We start from the raw sequence: 25,000 nt of genomic DNA, 5'->3' as shown, positions 1-25,000 counted from the left end.
TATGCTATAAAATCAAAGCACGTCAAAAAATAGAAAAACGCTGACACCGTTTTGTACATCGACCTGTATTGAAATAGTCCTGAAAATTTTAGCTACATCGGACAAAAACGTTTTGAGTTAAATAGCTCCCTAAAAGGTCGACTCTTATGCAATATAAAGTTAATTTTTCATTGTCAACTCACGATTTTGCCGTGACCCTGTAAATGTGCTTTTTCGAAAACTGGAGGGACTTAAATCTTTTACAAATAGATACACTAAGTTATAATGTTTTTATTTTTGCAAAAAATTTCATGTTATCGAACCTATGACGAGTCCTTGAGACGGGGTGTCGTTGTAGGTATTATACCACCCGTTACAAAAACCTCTATGAAAGAAAGTATGCACGTCTTAGTTTTAGGGCCCGATTACATGGCGAGTTTCAGGGCTGAAATTTCACTCCGCCCTCCGAGCTATAATTTTGTTGCGATTACATGATGAATTTCATCCGGGGCGCAAAACGCAAATTTTTACTGAAATGCAAAAATACAATCGATGCGCATGCTCCCGTTCCTTTTTCAGCTCGGGCTGAAATTCTATTTCGATTATGCGCCGATCAACTCGAAACTTCAACATCCCCCAAGGCAAAGCCTGGGCATTTGAACTTTTGAAGATTGGATCGTTCAAATTCCCACCCCCTCGGGCCAAAATGGTGTTCAAATGCCCTACCCTATCGTCGGATTTGTCTGTCATACCCTACTAAAGAACAACGTCGTCAGCTCCTGTCGTCTTAAATAAAGCTTGTGTATAAACATGCTAACACATGTTTCGTGACCCTTTATATGATGATGCCGTTTTTACCAGACTTGAGCTACTACAAAAACACAACTTTAATATTGAAACTATTGAAATTGACTTAAAAATTGAATTAATTACGGCGGACAATGTCAATAAGCTGCTCTAACTCCGAAACACGGAAAAGGTTGTTCAACGAGGGTACTGTATATTTATCAACAACACAGCCTAAAGCGTTTACGATTGCATGTTCAGTGTCCGTTGATTACCTCTAACAGAAACGTACAGCTTTCAGAGCTTTAACAATTAAATGGGGGTGTGCAAACGTAACATATTGTGCTCCCTGTATAGTATGACAAAGACGAATTACGCAGCCAAAATTCTTTTAAAGACAACTTTTGAAGACCTTTTTTGTAACTCAATCGCTCACAAATGTTATATCTCTTCCTTTAAACTCTTCCATCTCGTCCAAACACGTGTTTTATATCCGTTAGCAACTTCAGCGCCAGAAAAAAAAAAACATTTGAAACCTGACACTTCCGTTTCAATTTTCCTCACCTCGCGCAGGCAAAGGTCAAATTCCCAACTATGCGGGCACAGAAGGTAGTCAAATGCCCTGGGTTTTCCCGGGGAAGGGGGGGGGGGGGGGGGGTGAGGTTGAAGTTTCGATTTGATCGGCGCATTACAGGGACTTTTCGCGGATTTTTCAGCCCGGTCTGAAATTCAGCCCGTTATGAAACCTTCTCCATGTAATCACCACTTTCATTTCAAGAAGCTTTCTTTCAGAACCCGAGCAGCAATCTCAGCTCGGCTAGCACGGCTGAAATTCGCCATGTAATAAGGCCCTCAGCTAAGAATCAAAACCGAGAAGGCGTCTATGTTATACACGATTTAAAAATTTAAGGTACAAAGCTTGTGGGGTCGTGTTCTTACATACAGGTATATTATACGGTAAATTATTAACCATACCTACCTTGCTACCTCTTTACATTGGTGGGAGGCACGGTAGCCTCATGGTTAGAGTGCTTGACTCCGTATCGAGTGGTCCGGGTTCGGGTCATGGCCGGGGACATTGTGTTGTGTTATTGGCTAAGACGCTTTACTCTCACGGTGCCTCTCTCCACCCAGGTGTATAAATAGGTACCGGCGAAAACGCTGGGGGTAACCCTGCGTTGGACTAGCATCCCATCCATGGGGGGAGTAGAATACTCCTAATCGCTTCATGCTACGGAAACCGGAGATAAGCACCAGCCTGATGGGCCTCCCTAGGCTCGTAAAAGAGACCTCTTTATTTTACAGCCCACAGTTAAAAATTCATAACCCGCACCGCAATTCTCTACTTTCTCAAATCCCATAGTACACCTCTTTTACCCCTCAAAAATTTGCGTAGGCATTGTTTCCGATTTCTGTCGGGACATCTTCAATGATTATGAAAAATTTTGGGGGTAAACAAGATGTATTATGGAATTCGAGAAAGTAGAGAATTGAAAAACCCCTAAATTACAAACTGCAATTAAATCTCGAAAAGTTGAATGGACTAATGGATGGGCAAGGCAAGTGCCTGGTGACAAAGCACTGAAGTCTACAACATTAGAACATTTCCCTGCCACTGACCAGGAGCTTTTGTTACATCCAACACGTCGTGCATGACCTTGTGGGAGACATGTGATATGTCAATAAACATCCCAAGACGATTCATCTCTTTTACCACAATCTAAAAATAGACGAATGTCCCAATTTCAACGTGCAACGTAGCAGTTGTTGTTGAAGTGAGTTTTCTATACATTCTTTTACTACTTGCAGCAAAAAACAACAAACCAAAAAGAAACAAAGAAAATAATAAAGTAAAGGAACACACCCTGACAAAATTCCCCAACAGTTCGTTGTTGTCTAGTAATGAAGCGATGTGTCATGTAAGGCGTCTGTTTTGTGGACAAGACAATAAATAATCTATTAGAGTAAAGCGTTCTTGAAGCATTTTCTTCTTTGATAACCTAATCCTCCGTGGCGAACATTTCATCATGTCTATACAATAGGGAAGATACATGTTTACAAACATTGCTTTTCTTATCCAGCCAATGAGCCTTTGGTTGGCACATTACTGACAATAGCTGACGTCAATGATATCTTCGCTATGGGTATAGGAAATCGTATGAACGTGAGTGCATTTCGTGAATTTAGGACACTCGCAGGAACCCTGATACTTATGATGTTTTAAAAGTTATCAATGAATTCAGCGCTATCTAAAATTTTCGAAAATTTCAGGTAGCTCTGAATTGGCTCACATGAATTTTCTAAAACTTTGCCGATAGTTGTATCTCATATCGCTAATTGCTACTCTACAATAAAAAAAAAAAAAACCACGGAGTTCATTTTGGAGATATAAGCAAGTAAAGACGACATATAGGGTGTTTTTGGAGAGCTTTCATGTTGCCATGATAGCCTATTACCTCGCAATAATGGGCGAATTTTGTTAAGAAATAATTGGTGTTTCATTTGGTACCATAACGTTGCTGTTACGTGATACAGTGTTGTAGTGACAATCCTTCTGATGAGGTCTCTCAAACGTAGTGAAACTGGTTCCAGCCACCTTAAGGCGAACATACAGAAAGCGTAGAAAAAAGAGTCAGTGAACTTGATCTTACTTTTCCGAATTCTGTTAACCCATTGTGTGCTGGCTGCTCTGGTGTGCAGGAATCAGCCCTAGAATAGACAACAAATCAACCCAATCTTTTTTGTTTTCCAATGTTACTTTACAATTATCAGGCTTTTCAAAGACGAAAGAAGCATGACAAATTCCTGGGGAAAGCGCGACTAGTATTTGTGAGCTCCTGTTGGCTCCTATCTTGACACCTTAACTGAAACTCAACTTCAAGCACAGCATTAACAGTTGGAATTTGCTCCTACTACAATGTAATCGAAGAAAGCTTTTGATGATGAGGCCTGCGCACAATTCTTCACCCAACCAAACAAGTTCTTGTCTAAAGAGGTACATCTGTCACTTAGGCCCGATTAAAACATCGCTCTTCTACAGTGTCAAACTCAATTAAATTGAGTTCGACAAGGCAGAAGTGCGACGTTTGAATTGTCCAATTTTTGGATGCCTCTGTCAAAACATTTTTTACGGTGAACCAGAGACACTGAAAATGATGTCATATCAATACAAAATATGTACAGATGTAACAGTGACTTGTTTATTTTATCCAACAATAATTTCAAAGAGAATTCTCATCTCAGTTAAGTTTGCAGTTGCAAAAAAAAGCCTTAAACCAAGCTTTTTAAACGGAGTACATGTTTGTATGTTCACCCAGCTTGTTGTCTATCACAAAAGTTTACTTGACTTCCAAGAAATCCGTTTCATGATTATGAAAACATTCAAGAGTCTAAGTGCACCTAAACCCCCCCAATTTTTTTTTTTTTTTAATTAAGCGTAGTCTTGGCAGCCTTTTGGCGCAAACATTATTGATATAGATATATACTCGAGTTTCTGTGCCACTTTAAACTCGACTATCAGGGAATCACGGCCGCATAAAAGAGGTCTGGGGAGAGCGCTGGGCTGTGACGTCAAATCGAGAACCCTGAAGATGCTCCCTCCTCACCAGGGTTTGTGTTGGTGCAAGTGTGGAATTTGTATTGTCGATTTTCTTTAAACATTAGCGAATGCTATATTTGCTGAGAGTTGGAAGGATTCTTAGAGTCTTTGGAAAGTGATGTTGGTCGCGACAGATTGTCCTGTGTGACTCAGCACCCAGGATTTGAGCCCGCTTGCCTTCAGAAATGGAGCCTTTGGTTTGCAGCCGGAAAATACAAAACAGAAGGCAAGCAAATGTATCAACAAACAGTAAATGAAGCAAAGTGACCGACGAAATAAAATTATGTTCGGAAGAGATGGTTTACAGATAGTGTGTGTTGTGTACAGCTGGTGTATTTGATTAAATACCTGAATATATTTTGGCTTCGTTTCTTTTTATTGCTTCCAGTCCAATTTTTGCATAACTTGAGCCTTCTTAAATTTGCCATTTAGAGAATCGTATTAGAAATAGATGTTCAAACGCTTTCATGTTTGATCAAGCGGTCTAAACGTCCAGTGAAGTCACGGAACTATTGGAATGTTCCCACTTTGCGCGTTTCATCCGCGCAAACTGAACCCATCTTCTTCGACGTTTTATGGCTTCAGAAAGGGCAATTGTCGTCGAAATGCGGTATCAAATGAAGCCGTACACCTTCTTTTGAATTTCTGGTATTTTTGCATGCTGCTCCGACCCATAAACAGTTCCCACACCAAACTCTCGATTTACGTCACAATATCAGCTCTACCCATACGTCTCTGGTCTCGGTAGTGAGGCCAATATGGAGGTTTCTTACCGCAAATACTACGTATTCAACAGATCATCAAAAATCGAGATTCAAATCGAATAAAAAAAATGTGGGCGCCAAAATGCTCCTAAAGTACGTTAATTCTTATTAGGCAAAAGTATTTTTTGGGTTTAGGAGCACTTTAAGATTTCGTGCAACGCGACTTGTGCCCGTGGTGTTTATTATCCTAACGATGAATTGGAAGCTTGGAAAACCAAAATGCAATATTTAATAACAAATAGTTATATTTGTCGCAATTCTTACCACGGAGTATGACAAGCGTGTGTTAGCGTCATGTATCGTCCTCCCATATCAAACAGCATCCTCAGGGTATCTAAGCTGCTGTCCATTGAGTGACCACCCTCTACACCAATCAAAGAGGCAATTTTGTTGTCTTTATGGGCATCTTTTATCCCTTGGGCAGTGGTCACAAAGACAAAATCATTCGAATACTTGTCCACCATTCGGAGGATGACGTCAATTTGCTCCGAAAACAAACGAACAGAGTCTGTAAATTGGTTTCTGCAGGAAACGTAGGCTGCCCAAAACTGTGAAAGTGAATGAGAACAAATATTAATTGGTAAGGGTTAGGTTTTTTTTTATAAGAAGCAAACCAAGTTAAAATGCGCTGTGGCATTAATGACACTGAACAAGCTCTTTATATATAGACAAAAATAGAAGCATCCAGGAAAAAATGTTAGGACGTCATAACAACAGCTTTCTCAATGTGGATTTTCATTTTCAGCTTTTCAATCACCTTTCTAATCTTTCTTGTGGTCTTACCTGCGCTCCTACTCGACCCTTCCTGAGCCTGGGAATGTCTGTATGAAATTCTGGATTATTTGTATTCAAAGTCACGTTTTCAAGTTGATTCATGAAATTTTTCCTCAGTTGCCAAGGTAAGTCGTTATGCCTAAAGAGAAAACAAATATAAAAAAATGTATTAGTCGAATGTCACATGAGTTTAAGATTTTAAAAGCTATTGGTTGAAGTGTAAGTACCCGAGTAAGAGTCACGGTGGTGAAATTGTCCTTTCGCATGGGAATAGCAACACTATTCTTAAAAAACAACTCATTCCCAATGAGCGACTTTTATCGGCATCCTTAACCTTTGGACCTCTAGAACTGCATCATAGTTCTTTTATCACCCAATCATACTTAATAAGGGAATAACATGACTTTTTGAGGGAATATTGTTTATTTGCGCCCGAGTAGTGTCAATTGCCATTTCTTCAGTTTTCGCTCGGCGACGATTCGACGACTGAAAAAACTGCAGTTCAAAACCGGAGTTTCGCAAATGAATGGTTTTCCCGCGTCAACACTAGGCTTACTCTAATTGGTTAAAATCCATCGGATGATGAAGCAAGAACCAATCAGCTGTAGGGCTGATAATGCATTAGCATCCCGCTGTCAGTCTTTTGCGGCCCGCTGAGCGTGTGTTTTGAAGAGGCCGATTTTCTATTTGAAGGAAGGGGGTATTCACAATACCTACCAGTATCGGCCTCTCAGAGAACGTGTTCGAGAAGTAACTGGCAATTTTGGGATACAAACCACGGGAATTAACGAGGACGGGATATTTAGGTCAAAATGGGATACGGGATACTAAGACCCCCCTAATGGGGTCTCACAACTGCGGGGATCATAGCTTCACTTGATTTCATATTCGCAGTTCAATATATGATTCATAATGATAATTGAACTGAGTGGAGTGCAATTTGGTCTGAAATCATACGAGTGATTTCAAAATCGAACGAGCCGCGCACAGCGCTCGTTCAATTTGAAATCACAAGTATGATTTCAGACCAAAATTGCACTACAAGAAGATCCAATTACCACTTTATTGCATCCATTTAGAAATCACACAATGCAATAATTATTTAATGGCTAAAATACAGGATTTTAGTCAGTACCAATATTTTATTCATCCAGTTGGGAACAAAAGTTGCAAAATTCGCCACAGAATGGTTTTCTTTGTATTTCATTTTCCTGCAATTTGATTGGTTATCATAATTAAACAAGTTGTTTTGTTTTAGTGTTCCTTTCTCATTTGCTGGGGAAATGGTGCGATTTAGAGCAAAAAATAGTGGGACTTGGAAATAAATCGAACTGCTAAGAGCCAATCAGATTGCGAGGGTCACCTGTGATTTCTAAATGGATGTAATAAATTCGTTCATTTACGTTACCTGAGTGTCACGGTTTCCTTAACTTTACTACAGATTCATTGGCTTGTCAGAGGAGCTTAGCCTTTTTAATACTGATTCATAATACGTTGGAAAATCGTCTGCTCCCAGTTGTTCAAAAGGTGGATAGAGCTATCCACTGGATAATTCACTGATAGTGTTTATCCGGTGGATAGCGTTATCTACCTTTTGAAATTAACCCGAGGCCAGGAGAATTATGTTGTCGATAAATTACACCATAAAAAATGTTCTTACAATGTGGAAAATCCATCTCAATCCATAAAGCCCGAAAAGCTTCGTTACATGTTTTTTTGAAGAATGGTGTAATATATACATACCAACACCTCCACAAGATAGAGGAGTTGAAACATAAAATTTATTTAGTTGAAGTGATTATTGTTTTCGTAATAGACCGGAATTCTTGCACTAAAGAAAATTTATTTCTTGCTAATAAGGGCCAGTAGGTTTAATTGCGTCACCCGTGCCATGCTGTACTTCTAATCATCCCAGGTCAGTTGTCGTAAGTTAGTAGCTCTTTGCAAAGTTGTCTCAATCGTTCAAAATGGTTTTAGATTACTCTTTGCCCCTTTATGTTTTTGTGTGTACAAACACGGTCTCCATGAAACTGTAGGTTAAAAAGTTGGTGGGGCCAGCGAGTTCAGTTATATTTTTTATCTAAATAAAGTATTACCAACGCAGCTGCCCATTACCTGATCTTTGCCAAAGTACTCAACAGAGTGTTCGTAACCCGATGTCTCAAACTTTTAATTTTTTTCGGGCATTCCGTGACTAATTAAACAACAAACTATTGTTGCCAATGATATCCGTACCGAGCACAGATATCTCGTTACAGCAATTATACACATGTACTTAAACCAACAATGAATTGAACTCGCCATTTGACGATTGACAACCTTGAAATAAGCAAGTCACCATAACGTCGAACACAATTAGCTCATTTTTGGTTACCGGCCTAGTTTAATATTGCGAATCAATAAGACGGTATTTTATCTGTCAATTAACAATACTTCAAGTTTGGATTTCGTGACCTCTTTTCTTTCATTTTCTTAAAGTTAGGTCCACTGGCAATTGCACCCAGTTGCAGAGTAACGTCATGTAAAGTGACGCTTTCTCCAACGCAGAGGACCGAAGCATTTATTTTATAGATATCCGTTATAAAGCCTTATATAAAACGTAAACTCTTCAACAATCTACTGCAACATTATTAAAGTCCTTAAAACTCACCCATCTACTAGTGGCGTTTGTTCGAGAATTTTTTGCGCCCTCGTGTCGTAATCAGATGCCTGTCGCACGTTGCGAGGTAATGAATGACCCAAGGAATAGATGAGACAGCTTAACGCAAAAAGAAAACCGAAAAAGTAACGGGCTACACAAAAATCGTTTTGCATCATTTTCCTCAGTTGAACTGCCCCGGGAGACGCTCGAAGATTGGTTGCATGAAAGATCAATTACACGACGGGCCATCTCCATGGACACCATAGCCTTGTTCACATTTCATTGGTTCCTAGCGACACAAGCCTTGTCAAATTTGATCGCTTGTTTGTTATTTTTTTTAGATAAACTCGCTTTACTTACCTTTCCCTTTTACCTACACTGATATCTTACGATTTTGGGTTAACAAAGGCTCAGCTCTAGTTGGCGTGAGTTTACATTATACTGAATGAATCGCAAATCAGCCATAATAATCGGTGCCGTGGTTGTCGTCGTGCTAGTGATTGTAATCGCTGTACCCTGCGCCTTGTTGTTAGGAAAAACAGATGACCAGCCCAAGGAGATGACCTACATACAACGCGCGCAAAAAATATTGCACGAAACACCACTTGTCGATGGGTAAGATCTTACATTTAATTTAGCGCTTGTATATCTTAAGAATACCGGGTTAGTTCCAATCACTATTTTGTTTTCAGACGAGGCATGCCATTTTTGTAAATAACTGGCTGTGCTAATGCAACCAGTCCTGAAAGAAGGTAAACCGCTAATATTATTATTCTATTTTAGAGACGCATAGATTCTAAGGATATCACAACAATCAGACATTCTATCAAAATTTGCTTTGGGGCTTTTGCGCAATTTTTCGCGATTTTTCGCGGCCTCACCTTCGCTTGCGGATCTATTTGTGCATGTGTTGAATAGTGCCAATGCGACATTGGTTTGGTTCTTAGAATGTACTCAACTAGCGGCCATCTTGTGACTTATGTGAATCCCGAGGATTAAAATGATGAGAAACTACAGCTTTAAGGGCACTTCATGTTGTTTATTCGACTCCACTGAAATTGGAAGGCCTGGCCCGGCCTGCCTGCTGCTGGCGGATTGAGCATCTGAGATTGAGCAAGACAGAGGTAACGTTACATCAGGTGCCATGACAACTTCTTGACGGCCATTGTACGATAAATCGTTACAAAGTCTAACATCGAGATACACAGTGTGTTTTCGACAAGGAATGTTAGTTCCTTACGATTTCTTTACCTTTTTATCCCACTTCCGTGGCGTTACACATAGTATTCTTCGCGTATCATTGATTCTTTTTAAACTGTAGCGTGATTAAGGTTAAGAAATTTGGTTAAATTGTAGACAGTGGCAACTGTTTACTTTGTTGCCTCCCATAGAGTGTATTGCTTCTTTCTTCAGATATACAGATCGAATCTTTTATTTCCACTCGGAGTTGTTGTTTAATTAAAACATACAAACTGTTAAAATTTGTTTTGAAAGTTCTCAGTGCAATTTGAGAACTTTCAAAACATCACTAGTGACCATAAACCACGAAATGCTCAAGCAAGTTTATACTATTTTTTAATTCATTATATGCTCAACAAATCAAGTGAAGCTATGATCCTCGTAGTTATGAACGCAATTTTAGCAATTGGACTTCAACAGCGTGAACCCGTGACCTCGCGACGCCAGTGCCACGCTCTAACCAATAACAGATAAATAGGAGGTCCGGCGGAAAACTATTAAGCCACTAATTTTTGCTGGTCATTTTTGGGTTCAAAGGTTCCCGTGATGAATGAATCAATGAACGAAATGATATATGAAATGAGTCATATATTGAACTGCGATAATGTATAGATTTAGCCAAGCCCAAAAGCGGAGCTCCTTGGGTTATTTATTCTTACTGCCTGTAGAGTTTAATAGTGAAAATAAAAGGTTTCGAATTGTCCGCGTTTTGATGTTTCCGGTTGCTGCTTAATTAAATCATTTTCTTTGCTTTCTTCTATAAAAAAAATTAATTGCCTAACTACTGAATTTCACGGTAAATTTTACGCTAAAAACCGATATCGCATGAATCACGAAGCGATGAGTGCGATATCGGTACTTCGAGTGAAATCATAGGCAGCCCAAGTTCGCGTCACTAGAGAGCGTGTACTAGTTAATTGTTAGTGGGAAGATGACCTTTGAGTGCAAGCGGTGTTGCGTTACAGGCGGCCGTTGAGAATTTAAACGCGTTATTAGACTTTGTATGGGAAATAAAATACCGTCGATTATGAAGCCTAAAAAACGCTCAATTTAACGTTCATTCAATAAAATTAACTCAACTATGAAAAACACTTACCCCATCCCCACAGCGGCACTCGTAACCATGGACCTGTTCGAGAAGCCGCTGTGGGGATGGGGTAAGTGTTGTACATGAAAGGACTGTACCTCATCGGGTGGAGTTAATTTGACCTCGGACCCAAGCTCCGTGTCCTGCTCGGTTATCAACAGCTGTTAAATTCACCAGCTATCCTGGAATCGGAAGCAGAAAATGCTCATTTCCAGCCAAGTGCGTGGGATTTTTGATGACGAAACATTCACATAGGTTCGTAAATGATGGGGCTTTAGCTTTGCGCGAAAAAATCGCGGCTGAGATGGATTTTCGAGTCGCAAACCGCCTCTGAGCTGACTACCGTCGAAATCTTAGTGTGCAGTCTTGACTTCGTCTTAGAACATTGAAAACACGGAATTCCCGAAACGGTAGAAAAAGCTCCAAAAGGCACAAGAATACACCAGAGGTGAGTCAGTTTTATTCATTTTATTGAATGAACGTTAAATTGAGCGTTTTTTAGGCTTCATAATCGGCGGTATTTTATTTCCCATACAAAGTCTTATAACGCGTTTAAATTCTCAACGGAGTTAACTGAATAGAGGGTAATGTGTAGTGCTAGATTTTCTATCCCATATGAACCATGTGAGCGTTAGCCTTACTGATGGAAATGGGCCCACTCAAGGACAGACAAAAACTCTGACCAGGGTGGGAATTGAACCCACGACCTTGGGTTCAATTCCCACCCTGGTCAGAGTTTTTCTCTGTCCTTGTGTGGGCCCATTTCCATCAGTAGGGCTAACACCCACATGGTTCATATGGGATAGAAAATCTAGCACTACACACTCTGATGAAATGGTATATGAAATGAATCATACATGAACTGCGGATATGAAATCACGCGTCGCACCGGAATTGCGAGGTCACGGGTTCAAACCCCGTTGAAGTCCTGAATTTTTCAGGCTTCTTTACGCAATTGTAAAAATTGCGTTCATAACTGGGAAGATCATAGCTTCACTTGACATTACACTCTACTCAGTTAACTCTGTTTAAAATATAAGTGCTACACGGCCAACGTTTGTATAAACGTAACCTTTCCTTGTAAATTCTCAACGGCCGCCTGTAACGCAACACCGCTTGCACGGGTGTATGGAAAATCAGCAAATCCGGAATCTGGAAACGGAAACGGATCCGGCACCGGAACCGGAACCGGAATTCTGAATCACCTTATTTATTGAAATAAAATATTAAGGTAAGCAACTACGAACCTCGCCGCACTGGAGATCAAGAAGAAACACGGAAAAGGTGAGCACTAATTAACCTACGTGGCACGAGTTCGAAGGGGAAAGAGAAGGGAAAGGGAGAACGAGGAGGGTGCAAGTGAAAGGACCCCCTAATTAATATGCATACATAAGGCAGCTACCAAATCTCTAACTGTCAAGTGGCATCCAATCAAAAATATTGACAGGAAAATGCGCTACTCAGAAATGTAGTTTACCGCGTCATTATTCCAAAAAATCTCACGGCGGAGAGAAGAGTGAAACCAAAAACACCGTCGCCGGAAAAAGGAGCAATCTTTCAACGACGTGTGACGAGTTTGAGAAACCAGTTTACTGGCGGAATATGTCTCAACAAAATCGTGTGTGAATTAGTTAAGACCATCGCTAAAAAAGAAATCGTTCGCCTGAACGATTAACAAATGTGGCTGGAATCCATTAAAAAAACAAATTCCAAAATTCTCCACAAGTTGTTTGCAACGTGTGTGTAAGAAAAACAAAAAAACTATTGCATAATCTCGAATTTCTATCCAAACGTTTTGAATCAGATCAAAAAGACGAAGTTGGCGGTCTTTTTTAAGATTGTTTAGGTGAGAGCTAGAAAACAAACTGTCGTTGAATTCAACCGCAATAGGTTGGTGTTGATTGACACAAATTTAATTCTAGCTAGCGAATCACGATTTTTACGATTAGAATCTGAGCGTAAAAAGATCGAAAAACAATAGCGTCTTCCCCTTCTCCCACACGCGCCCTCCTCGTTCTCCCGCCGATCTCTCTTTCCCTTCTCCTTCCCCTTCGAATGCTTGCCACGCAGGTTAATTAGTGCTCACCTTTCCCGTGAGAAGGCGTGAAGGCGAGGTTCGTAATTGTTTACCCCTAACATTTCTGATTCCAAGAAATAAGGTGAATTTCTTTTCTTTTTTTGTGGACTCCTTTCACCCATGGCTTCAGTACCAACTTCGCTCCCACGCCACCAAGGGACAAGGAGAAGTCTCAATGTCAATCGTTCTCGTAACTTGAGCCGTTTAAAACAGGAGTGACGCTAATGGTACGAACTTTGTAGTCACAACAATATCCTTAAAAAGCAATTTTGCAGTTTAAAGTGTGTAATGTAACATTCAACTTTTTCAGCTAAAATAAAACAAGTGGATATCATCGACCTTTATTGTTCTCATTCCGGTTCCGACTCCGCTTCCGGATTTCCTGGTTTTCCATACGCCCGCTTGCACTCAAAGGTCATCTTCCCAATAGTAATTAATTATTACACGCTCTCTAGTGACGCAAACTTGGGCTGCCTATGATTGGAATCACCCTGAAAAGAACTTTGTCAGTTCAAGGTAAAGAAAGAGTTTTGCTGATGTACTTTATTCCACTTTATCTCTGAAAACGAGATCATTCACATTTTGATGTTAGGTTAGGGTTAGGTTATTTCCTTGAAACATGCCAGGTTGGCTTGGAGCAAGAATCGGCAAAATACGACAATGCAACCAAGAAAGGACGAACTTTAAACACGATCTGCTCCAACACTTAAATAAAGTTTGGGTGCTTTAAACAAACTTTTGAAAACACATGATAATCAGTGAAGTTTCCCCCTAATTTTACGAGAAGTCATTGCGATTACGTGGAGTGTTTATAACATAAAGGAAAAATTTTCTTGTCACTGTCGAGGCACATCGAAAACCAATTGGGCAAACGGAGTAAAAAGCAGTTTGTGCGAGAATCTCTCCCGGCGCTGGTTCCCGATCAAAAGGACTGTATCTTTCTGGTTAAAATATTGCGTTTCTACTGACAATCGAAGTTACCCCTTTTCGCAGGTGATTGATAAGCCTTCAAGAGTTCACAACAATTCCGCTACACTTATTGATTAAGCCGATGGCAAACTCTCTAGTGAAAACATTGCATCGGATATTAGCGACCACTCTTCTCAATTTTGCCTCATTCATTCTCCTCCACCAAAGCCGCTTCCTATCGAGATGTTAAGATCAGTTCCGGATTACTCAAAATTCTCCGAAAAAACCAGCTTCATCAGAGATATCTCTCAAACCGACTGGGACGGTTTCACTGCTATTGGCTCTGTTGACAAATGCTTCTCTTCTTTTTACAATGAATTCAATAAACTTGTCAACGAACACGCTCCCCTCCAAACTGTTCAGTTTGAAGCGTAAAGCCTCGCAACTTTCTTAACCATGGATGTCTAGGCGACTAGGGAAATCACTTAAAAAAAAATCTTTTCTATTCCGGGGATTCACTACTTGCACAATCCCATAATACACCTCTATTACCCTCCAAAACGTTTGCACTATAACCATTGTTTGTAATTTCTCCTGGGACATGAAAATATCCCAAGAGGAGTCGAAAACAATGCCTATGCAGATTTTTGGGGGGTAAAAGAGGTGTATTATGGGATTTGTGCAAGTAGTGAATACTGTGAAATATAGGCTATATAGTCTCTCTCGCCTTGGGAAAGAACTTTATTACCAAGCGTATTTTAGGAGTAATCTTACAATATGGAAAATATTTGGGAAGGGATTAATACTCTGATTATTCAGAAGAGACATACATGGACTGTGCAAATTCTTCAGCCTCTGACAATCAGAAAGAGAACAATGAGTTAGAAATGACAGCAAACAATTCCTTCTATTTTGACCCTGTCACCTCTTCTGAATTTGAATTCACTACTTGCACAATCCCATAATACACCTCTATTATCCCCCAAGACTTTTGCATAACCATTGTTTGCAATTTCTCCTGGGACATGAAAATGTCCCTAGAGAAGTCGCAAACAATGCCCATACAGACTTTTTTTTTTCGGGGGGGGGGGGGGGGGGGGTTTAAAGAGGTGTATTATGGGATTTGAGCAAGCAGTGAATTAGAAATTTTGAATACCCCATCAAATAAAGCGTCTGTAGTGTATTCATGTCTAGTTCGTCTTTTTAAGTCCACACGTCATTTTATATCTCACGCCTTTGCTGTAATAATGAATAAGTCTATTTAATTTGTGATGCACCTGCGCCGCGGATTTAAGCACGCCAAAGTAACCCCGATCTGCAAGGAGGATGACTGTTTTGAGCCCAATTTTTCCAAACATCAATGTATCAACGTCTTAAATCCTATGAAGACAGAAATGATATAATCTTCAAACGCCGTATGTTTTTAAAAAGCATTATTCTACTCAACATCAAAACTAATAAGGATAAAAATTACACTCCTGTGCTATTTTGGTCGACGTAATGAACATTATCATTAAATTGAGAGATATAACGTTAAGCCCCGGCTGCACGTTCAAACATTGTTATAAAAAAGTTGTTGCATCAACAATGTTAGAACCTGCAGCATGCATGTTTAGGAGTAACTGCAGAATACCCCGCCAATCGAAGTTGTACCCCTTAAAATCGGGATACTTGGCTACGCAGTTTGTGCACGCTCTTTCTTTTTTATGTTTTTAGAACGAGAAATAGACACACTACGGGGCTACGGGACTACGTGGCTAAGGGGCTACGCGCCCCGAAACCTGTCACGGTTGCGGAAAAATTGACTGTATCCCGGGATAGTTACATACTACAACCTAAGCGGGTTGTCTTTAAGCCACGTTTCGCTCATGGTAACGATATCAAACGGGTATTCTTTAATCATAGCTAAAAGCTCGTCGAACGTGGATACCATGCTTTGGGTGTTAATATGACATAGTCAGAGCTGGCGCGATCTCTCACTGAGTGCACTGAGATGTTCGTCGACCAGAGTAGAATCTTCAATCTACGTATACTGCTCCCGTGGTCCGCAGTCCGCAGTCGGCTAAGAAGTCAATATGTATTTACTAAGTGTTGAAGTGAAGTGCTACCGCGGTCCGCAGTCCCGCTGTCAATGAATAAGCAATGGACTAAGGAGGCAGGAACTGAGGAGGCAGTGTGGCTCAGTGGTTAGAACGCTTGCCCTGAGATCCGGAGATCCCCGTTTCAAGACCCGCTTGATCCTGGTTGTCCCTGGTGCAACTTGCCAGATGCACTTGTAAATAGCCAACTGGTTTGCCTCCGGCCGGTTGGGATTCTTAACAGTTGTCGTTGTTCTGTTCCGTCGTTTCGTTGTATTTCATTGGCCCTGAAAAGCCCCTAAGGGGAGCGGTCAATTAAGTATGTATGTATGTAACTAAGTGTTGAAATGAAGTGCTAACGCGGTCCGCAGTCCCGCAGTCGATGAACAATGAACTAAGTGTTGAAATGGAGTGGTACCGCGGTCCGCAGTCCCGCAGTCGATGAAAAGTGTAGTTAACTGAACCGCAAAATGAAAGCTAAAATTTTACGAGAGTTCTTAGGCCTAATCACTGCAACCAGCGCTTAGGCTTAAGCAGTAAACGAGTGCTTTATTCTTCACATGATCTCGTAAAAAGTGTAGTTGACCGAACCGAAAAATGAAAGCTAAAATTTTACGAGAATGCTTAGGCCTAATCAGTAGACTAGTGCTTATTCATTTTGGCGACTACGGGACTGCGGTAGCAAGGACCAATATGGTCAACGCGTTCGATGGAAGCGGCATATTTCGTGATGTTTATATAAAAATATTATGTATGTTATGTCGACTGCGGGACAGCGGTAACAGGATTTGATGAGATATTTCAGTCGCCGGGTATTCTGAAGTTTAGCCCGTTCTTGTTCACTTCGGCTGATAGATCATTGAAGTACGAGGTAATATACATTGAACTGTGCAGCTCCGTAGCCGCTTAGTCACGTAGCCACGTAGCCCCGTAGCCACGGAGCCCCGTAGTGTGTCTATTTCTCGTTCTAAAAACATAAAAAAGAAAGAGCGTGCACAAACTGCGTAGCCAAGTATCCCGATTTTAAGGGGTACAACTTCGATTGGCGGGGTATTCTGCAGTTAAGCCCATGTTTGATGACGTTTGTTCAACATTTTTTGTTGGAAGAATGTTTGATGTCGATCAAAAATTTTGTCCTACATACAACAAATGTTGAAGCGTGTAGCCTTGCAAAGACCACTAAGAGTTAAGGGCCCAGACAAAACATACGAAATCATAAGGTTGCGCGACTAAGGTGACATGTTTTCAACAATGTTATACGCGTATCCAACATTATTAGAAGCGTTCTCATGACAATGTTACAACGTGTAGCCGGGGCTTTAGTTATTTGTGATGCCTCGTGTTCCTAGTCTCTTTCTAAAGAATTCTCGTTATCACCATTCCATTAAATTTGCCTGAGAAAAGACCCTATAATATTTTGTAGAATTGAACTGCAAGTCCATCGTTTCCAGGCGTCTTACCATCAGAAAATTCCGAAAGCCAAAGGGTATCAGCATAGATCTTGCGCGACTCGTCGTTTACTTCAGGAATGTGTCATGCATGATTTAGCTACTGTGATGGTACAGACATTTCTTTGAAAGGCATGCAGCAGCAACAACAGGATATCATGTCATGTGTCTAGTCGCACGTCCGCAGCGGCTATCAGCACAGGTATGCTGTGCGAAGCCAAGAATATCACTCAGTGCAATCTAGCACTGCTACATACAACGTCAATTCAGCATTCCTGCTCTTTCCTTCGTCCTTGCCAAATTAAGGGCGCGTTCGATTGACCGTATTCCGGAATGGGAATACATGGAATAGAAGTTATAAATCCTTCGTTAATTTTTACGGAGATTCACATTAAAATTATCAAACACTTGCTAAAATGCTATTTTAAACATATTTTTATTATCCTTGTTGCTTCAAAAGCGCCAGACATGCCGTTTTAAATCATCACTCCACGTATTCTTATTCCGGAATTGGGTCAATCGAACGCACCCTAAATGTTTGTCACATGGCCTGTATATTAAAGAAAGGTTGTTGAGTAATAAAAAAAATTCTGAATCATGAAATAACCTTTCCTATAAACTGTTTCCGCTTTAAAAAAGCTTAATAAATGTGGGTTATTTTGTAGGCATAATGATGTCCCTTATCAGATCCGCATAAAGTACCAGAACAGGTTTGAAAATATGACATTCGACACTAGTGAACCAGAATGGCATACAGATATACCACGGCTGAGACAGGGAAAAGTTGGCAGCCAGGTGAGAACAATTTAATAGCATGAGAACCTTTAAAACTACTGTGAGTACGTGGATCTGGGGACATGCTCCCCCGGGGAATTTTGAAAAGTAGGTTGTCTGAGACTGCATTTCGTGAGTTTTGAAGACAGTATGATATGAAAACAGGTATGCAGCTAAAAGCGAACTGAAAAACGTGGAAATTACTCAAACTTTTAAACTTCAAAATGTAGAAAATGGATTTATTTTTGAGCGCAGAGACTACTTTACGTATGTATTTTACAGTTTTAGAGAATAATGTCACTGTTACAAAGAACCAAAAATAGAAACAAAGTTGAAAATGACTGGATTTGCCGGCTGCAGCTGATCAGTGATCTTTCAGTAGTGTGCTACGCTAAAGCCTCCTAAACAAACAGTGAATCAGAACAGATCTGTACCCGCATTCCCTACGGGCCTGGGATGCCATAGGAAAACCGAGAACCTCGTCTAAATTCGAGACCTGAGAGGGTTTAGTCGGAATTGCATAAATGCTTCTACTTACAAGATGTTAAGCCCTGTATGCCAGGATGCCAAACTCGGTTGGGCGAGCGTCTTGAATAAACCGTTTTGTTGCCCATGGCTGAGAGATAATATTACTTTTCTTCTTTGCAGTTTTGGGCGGCATATGGGCCATGCAGTTCACGTCTGAAAAATGCGGTGAGAATAGGCCTTGAACAAGTTGCCGTCATCAAACGCCTCGTAGAAAAATACCCAGAAGATCTTGTGTTTGTAACATCGGCACAGGGAATAAAAGATGCAAAAAAGAATGGAAAGATTGGCTCATTGATTGGACTGGAAGGAGGTCACATGATTGATTCAAGCCTTGGAATGCTAAGAATGTTTTATAAGCTGGGAGTGAGATACATGACATTAACACATTCCTGTAACACCGCATGGTAAGCAACAGGAGGGACCCACTCCAACAGTGCCGTACTATGCTATCATTCTCACTACACTGTAATGTGTAATAAAGTAGCTTGCGTAACAAGCGTTCGTTTGACTTTCCGTATTCTAGCCACGCAAAAACTTGGGACTCTCTCTCTCTCCATTTAAAATACCTGTAAGGCTCTTCGTTCTAAGGAAAATCCGGCACTTGTTGCCCAGGATACAGAGAATAACAGCTTGGCTTCGTTTGTTGGCCTTTCTAAAAAAGGGCTTGATATTGTGGCAGCTGAAAATTAGGGTTTGGATAAAAATTAGTTTGATTTGAATCAGAAATTCAGACTTTGTGTCCTCTCAAGCTTTCTGGTTGTGTAGAAGCATGTATAGACTGTTGGCAGTCTCTTTTTTTCAACGTCCGGTGAGTGCGAAACAAGGAGGTTGTTTGTTCCAAATGGTTTATGACATAACATTTATGTGTGGTATTACGGTAGTTCATTAATTAATTATCCAAGACAACTGTTGTGCGAAATAAAGTGCTTGATTACCTGTATTAGTGACGACATTCAGAAATACCCGGCTTCAATACGTTTTTCCAAATAAAGCATAATCGTTGACATTAAAGTGCCCCTGTGACCAAAAAATCAATTCTTATTTTTCTTTGGATTTCAAATCTATGTTAACTAAACACTAAGAAACCGGCAAAGTTTTAAGCCTTAAGTTCAAAAAGAAACCTGTTTCTTTTAACTGGAATTTTCCTTTTTAATGGTCCGCCATTTCTAACTTGAAGGACGGTGCCTACTAATTCAAAGGTATTTTTGCGTGGTTTACTGAATATGCGGGAAAAGCAGATCTTAACAAGTGTTATTGAAATCAAAAAGAAAATTGGGGTAACCACGCATTTTTCGAAGATAATTAATGAACAATATTTGTAAAAAGTGTTAAAATACAAGGCAATGTATATCCTTTTTTTCCAAAGTTAAGCTTAATTATCTCTGAAAAATGCGTGGTTACCCCGAATTTTCTTTTTTCATACCAAGGTCACTTGCTAAGTTCTGCTTCCTCCGCATATTTTTGAACCGCGCAAAAATACCCCTGTATTAATAAGCACCACCCATAGGAAATTCCGCAGAACGTATGCGCAATAACAATAGTAGGCACCGTCCTTAAGATCTTGAGAGAGCTGGATCGAGGAGAAAATGACGTCAAAGGCTCACTAGTATTAAGAATGCAATGCGTCTGTACGCAGTAGAATTAATATGCAGCACGGGAGTTTTGGGCTTTCAGAATTTTAAACTCGCGTTTTACATATATAACAAGCTGCATTCACACGCTGAAATTATAAGGTAGTGAGCCTTTGACGTCACTTTTCCCTGGATCCAACCCTCTGAGGTCTAATCGGTCAGTTTTGAACGGTGAGTAATGGCGGAACGTGAAATCCAAAACTTATACTCAAAGTAAACGGCCTTTGGATAAAAATCAAAGCTAAAAATTTTGCCAGTCAGGTGTTAAGAAAACTTTCAAAATTTGAAGAAAAAAGGAAGTGATTTTTTTTTTATCACAGGGGCACTTTAAGCTTAATGAACTTTTCCAGCTTTCTTATTTTTATATATTCTAACAATGAAAAAGGAGTAATAGCTTTCTTTTCCATAACTTCTCACTTCAAATTACTATGTTGTCATTTTCTCTGATAGGGCCGATGGATGGAAAGATTCTAGTGGATCAGTTCACAATGGCCTCACCGAATTTGGAAAAGTGAGTTTGTGTAGGTCTTTATCATGGGCAATCTGTACCCCTCCTCACAATGTGCGGGAATGGAAAATCAGTGACTTGAACATTATGAATTTGATCTTTGTTCAAAAGGAAGTGTCGAACCTGGGCAGTGTTATTGCTATTTGGGAAAAACCTGGCTCTAAACGGACTCTTAACGACAATTACTCTTGGGCTTTTCAAAAATCTGATTAAAGACATATTTTAGTATAAAGCACGGCATTCATGGAAAGCAGCTTTAGAATTAATATAGTTTAATTGTATTTTATTGTAATCATTTTAAAATTTTACCTTTTGTAATTTAGATTTTTTTTTAGCATTTTAGCATTACATGGTTTTTAGTTCTTGTATTTGGGGATTTCTTAAGTACCCGTTTTCATCCTGACTAATTCTATGTGGGAACCTTTGGGAATTGAGCGATTGTTTTCACTTTGTTCAGTTTTGCTCTTTTCGGCGTAGCCAAGTTGAGGTTGTGAAAAACGACAGTTTTGTGCACAATGCCATGTTCTTGTACATCTCTACCCGATGCCAGAGTATCCACTTTAATCTTGCTCAACAGGACAGTACGCCTTGCTTACCATTGTTCTGATTATTAAATTCTGCTTTACTGTTCACCCTTAACTCGGACTAATTAATTTTTGTACTTTTTTTCAGCTTGTTGTGCTCGAAATGAACCGCCTTGGAATGTTTGTTGATCTGTCACACGTGTCTTTCAAAACAATGCATGATGCTCTTGATACTGTTAAAGCCCCAGGTATAATGAACCTCTATTTGTATACGCTGATATTTAAAGACGGGCCCTTAAACGGATAGACTACCATTTCAAAGAAAAAATTATTACTTGACAGGAGGAAACGACTCCATTATTTACATATGATGGTGACTTGCCCAGTTTGTTGTCAGAGCCGGTGAGATTTGTAAATCCTGTGCCTTAACCACTGGGTCATGCCGTTTTCACATGCTGGTGATGCTCATGAATGCTCATATTTTGGCCTTAAAAACTCGGAAAGTTTGACTAGAAAAGGGTTTTAAACTATCCATTCGTACTTTTTCGCCAATCGAAGTCCGATGCTTAATTGATTATGCAAAACACAATCGCCTTTGTTTGCTGTCATAGAGAAATGACAGGTCTCGACACATATAATTTTAAAATTCTAAAAATTCACGGATTCTTACTTTTCAGCCAAATTTGGTGGAAATATTGGTTAACTAAATTAAAAAACGTCTTTTTCAAGTTTTATGTACCAGAACAATATTTTTGCGACTTTTTTTACTTACGGTTATCTTTCTGAAAAGTCCTTAGTTTAATATGCTGAATTGTTTTTTTTTACTGAAAATAATATTTCTTTAAAATGCGATATTCTAATCCACATTGCTCTAAATAATTAAGTCCAGAAAGTTAATTAGTTTCTTAGGTCTTTGAGGACCCAGGCCTCCCACGCAGACGTTCTTTGGGATTCGTTACGCGTTCCTCCCCCACAAACGTCTGCTGAAACGAAAAACCACTTCCTCCCCCACAAACGTCTGCTGAAACGAAAAACAACTTCCGTCGGAAGTGGTTTTTCGCGTGACGAAGCCCTAAGAACGTCTGCGCGGGAGGCTAAGAAGACCCAAGTTTTCAACCGAACGCAAATGAGATAAATAACCCGGGAGCTCCGCTTTTAGGCTTGGCTAAATCTATATATATACAGATGGTTTGCGATACAGATAACAATGCTGTAATGTACAATGGCTGGTGGTGGAACAAAAGGAGCTAATGAGAGATCTTTTGTTATCGTCCACCAACTACGACTTTATGACATAATGTGAAACCGTCTATTTCTCCATCCGACACTAAGCTGCTGTTTGTTTTTTTACAGTTATCTTCAGTCACTCATCAGCATATGATGTGCACTGTCCCCATGGACGGAATGTTCCTGATGATGTTTTGAGACGGATGGTAACCTTTTCACTGATTTCAAGTTTTTACTCAGTGGTTGTATTCACCTATTTATATGGTGGGGGGGGGGGGGGGGGGAGGGGAGACGGGGTTAGGGAGACAATTTTATCAAGTTTATCCAAAGACAGTATCCCGTGACTAGGAGGGTACTTCTTCGCCTATAGGTTTGTACGCCAACGTAAGAGTAAAAGAGGTAATTTTTGGAACGACCTTTAGTCCGGTATAATGCATAGGAGGGCACATGAAGCCCCTGCAGCACGATTGTATTTTTTCATTAAGACTTCTGGTTTTTGACGCCAGGAGCAAATAATAACGACGTTGTGCTGGTTGCCTGCGCCCTAGTCCCACGCTACTGTCCAAAAGTAATTTTAGCAATCCAGTGGAAAAAGTGATGCATCACATTGATTTTGAGTAAAAGTGGGAACATAATAGTGGCTTAAAATAAGGCACATGAAGCTTGTTGACCAACGGTACCTTCCACTGAACAGGAACAACAATTCTCCTTTGACAATAAAACAAACGTTCGCCACTTCTTGATACGACTCACATACAATACAGCTGACGCCTGGAATACAGCAGTCCCACTAGCATCCTCCCTTTCAAGGAGAAACTATTAACGTGTTAAAATGTTTCTTACAACAAGATAAATGAAAAATATTACCGATAACAAAAAATAAACTCAACGGAAACGAGGAATGTTAGTTGTGACTCCAATGAGTACTTGTCTTTGTGGTGGGCAAATAGGTCGGCGAAGCTACCACGGAGGATTCAGCGGTCGACATGCCTCAGCTGTAGTAGACGGCGGCACAACAGGACTGTCCACCGTGGGCATTAATGGTTCTTCAATGGCGGGCATGACCTGCTGATCTGAAGGTTGCTGATCACATGACAGCAAAATCGCAGCTGGTCTTAGGTGGGTTCGGTTGCGTCGAACCTATCCGCGTTACGTTCTGACAAGGAAAGAACGCGGCTCCACCTCTTTCAAGACCTCTCCGAAGCTCCACTTTTCACTTGGATAATCATTGGATATGCTGTAAACAAATTTCCCAGGCGCCAGCGGCGCTTGCTCTTCTAATACTGGCCGTTTTGTCATTGGCAGTACAGACCTCGCTGCGCTTGGTCCGTACTGCCACGACCTCGGGCCAATATTCCCTAGTACGGCTCGCGCAAGTGAGGTTAGTAAGTTGTTTATTATCTGGCATTGTTTCTTTCACAAAATGTGGTCAAGCTCGGACGCAGGGAAGCTTTCAATTTCCGTATAGCGGAGAAGAGTGTTCATATCAAAAGCCGTCTTCTTGTTTGTGTTTGCACTTTTCTGTTTGTTGATAAAATCGTCTATGCCCACTTGGGTTTCGATGATGCCTGTTTTAGTTTCTGCATCAAACGTTTCCAGATCTTCAGGATAATAAAATGTTCGTCTGAAGTCTTCATCCATCTTTGAAATCGGCAAAAAATTCAATCTTTTCAGCTTTTTATGGTAGTTTCGCTGTGAAGAATGACAATGTTCACCTTTTCCCGCAGTTTTGGTTTCAAACAAAGTTGTTTCAAATTATGAATTTGCAGGCTTTGCTTCAAAACAAAAATACACGGCTTGGACCGTTTCCATGGAAACGGTCCGCACTGCAAAATCCCGACCAAGAAAGAACCAATCAGAGCGCTCGGATTTGCCTAAAACTGGCTTTGTCACATAATAATCCTCCTTACGCGAATTTTGAAATCTTAGTTTCAATCTCGTTTTTTCAGCGGTAATCGTCGCGTCTTCGATTTCTCCGGAAATACCCATAGAGGAGCTCAACTTGACAACAAAATGGCGGAAACGAATCGAACGAAAACTACGAGCACAGTTCAAAGTCATAGAATCAAAACAGGACAACTAAAACGCACTGAAAAAAACGCAGGCTAGGGTGCGACGACTTCCGACACCATGCTGACCGATGGTACCTTCGACAGAACAGCAACAAGAAGTCTCCCTTGATAACAAAACAATCGTTCTGTACGGGTCCGCAAATGATTCCCAAACTGTGCCCCAAATGATCCCCATTTTGGACCGCAAATGATCCCCAAAAAAAGTAAGGAATGGCATGGAGGGTGGAATGGTCTGGATAGAGAATTGGTGTGAAGAGCGCTAATTTTTGATATCACTTTAATCGTGGCTCAAAACAGGTTTCTGCCTCATAGTTTCCCAGAAAGACTGAATTTTGTTTCTCAGCACGCTGTTATAA

General features: G+C 40.4%; 2 protein-coding genes across 2 annotated transcripts in view; one reads left to right on the top strand and one right to left on the bottom strand.

Moving 5' to 3' along the window:
• Positions 1-8,753, bottom strand: part of LOC137999678 (dipeptidase 1-like) — a 14,655-nt gene extending 5,902 nt beyond the window's left edge. Inside the window, exons 1-5 of the mRNA XM_068845532.1 lie at positions 8,552-8,753; positions 5,911-6,040; positions 5,392-5,675; positions 3,417-3,474; positions 2,386-2,485 (exon numbers count right to left, since the gene is read on the bottom strand). Coding sequence (XP_068701633.1) covers positions 2,386-2,485; positions 3,417-3,474; positions 5,392-5,675; positions 5,911-6,040; positions 8,552-8,718 — 739 coding nt within the window. The 5' untranslated portion in view covers positions 8,719-8,753. The remainder of the gene's footprint in view (positions 1-2,385; positions 2,486-3,416; positions 3,475-5,391; positions 5,676-5,910; positions 6,041-8,551) is intronic.
• Positions 8,754-8,881: 128 nt separating this feature from the next.
• The window catches only part of LOC137999685 (dipeptidase 1-like), a 35,950-nt gene continuing 19,831 nt past the window's right edge, over positions 8,882-25,000 (top strand). Inside the window, exons 1-6 of the mRNA XM_068845543.1 lie at positions 8,882-9,157; positions 18,046-18,175; positions 18,803-19,086; positions 20,764-20,824; positions 21,494-21,593; positions 22,699-22,778. Of these exons, the coding sequence (XP_068701644.1) occupies positions 8,988-9,157; positions 18,046-18,175; positions 18,803-19,086; positions 20,764-20,824; positions 21,494-21,593; positions 22,699-22,778 (825 nt within the window). The 5' untranslated portion in view covers positions 8,882-8,987. The remainder of the gene's footprint in view (positions 9,158-18,045; positions 18,176-18,802; positions 19,087-20,763; positions 20,825-21,493; positions 21,594-22,698; positions 22,779-25,000) is intronic.

The sequence above is a fragment of the Montipora foliosa genome, chromosome 1 (genome assembly GCF_036669935.1).
Source record: "Montipora foliosa isolate CH-2021 chromosome 1, ASM3666993v2, whole genome shotgun sequence".
Lineage (NCBI taxonomy): Eukaryota > Metazoa > Cnidaria > Anthozoa > Scleractinia > Acroporidae > Montipora > Montipora foliosa.
Note: the sequence above shows the minus strand (reverse complement) of the source record. Positions and strands in the feature narration are given on the sequence as shown.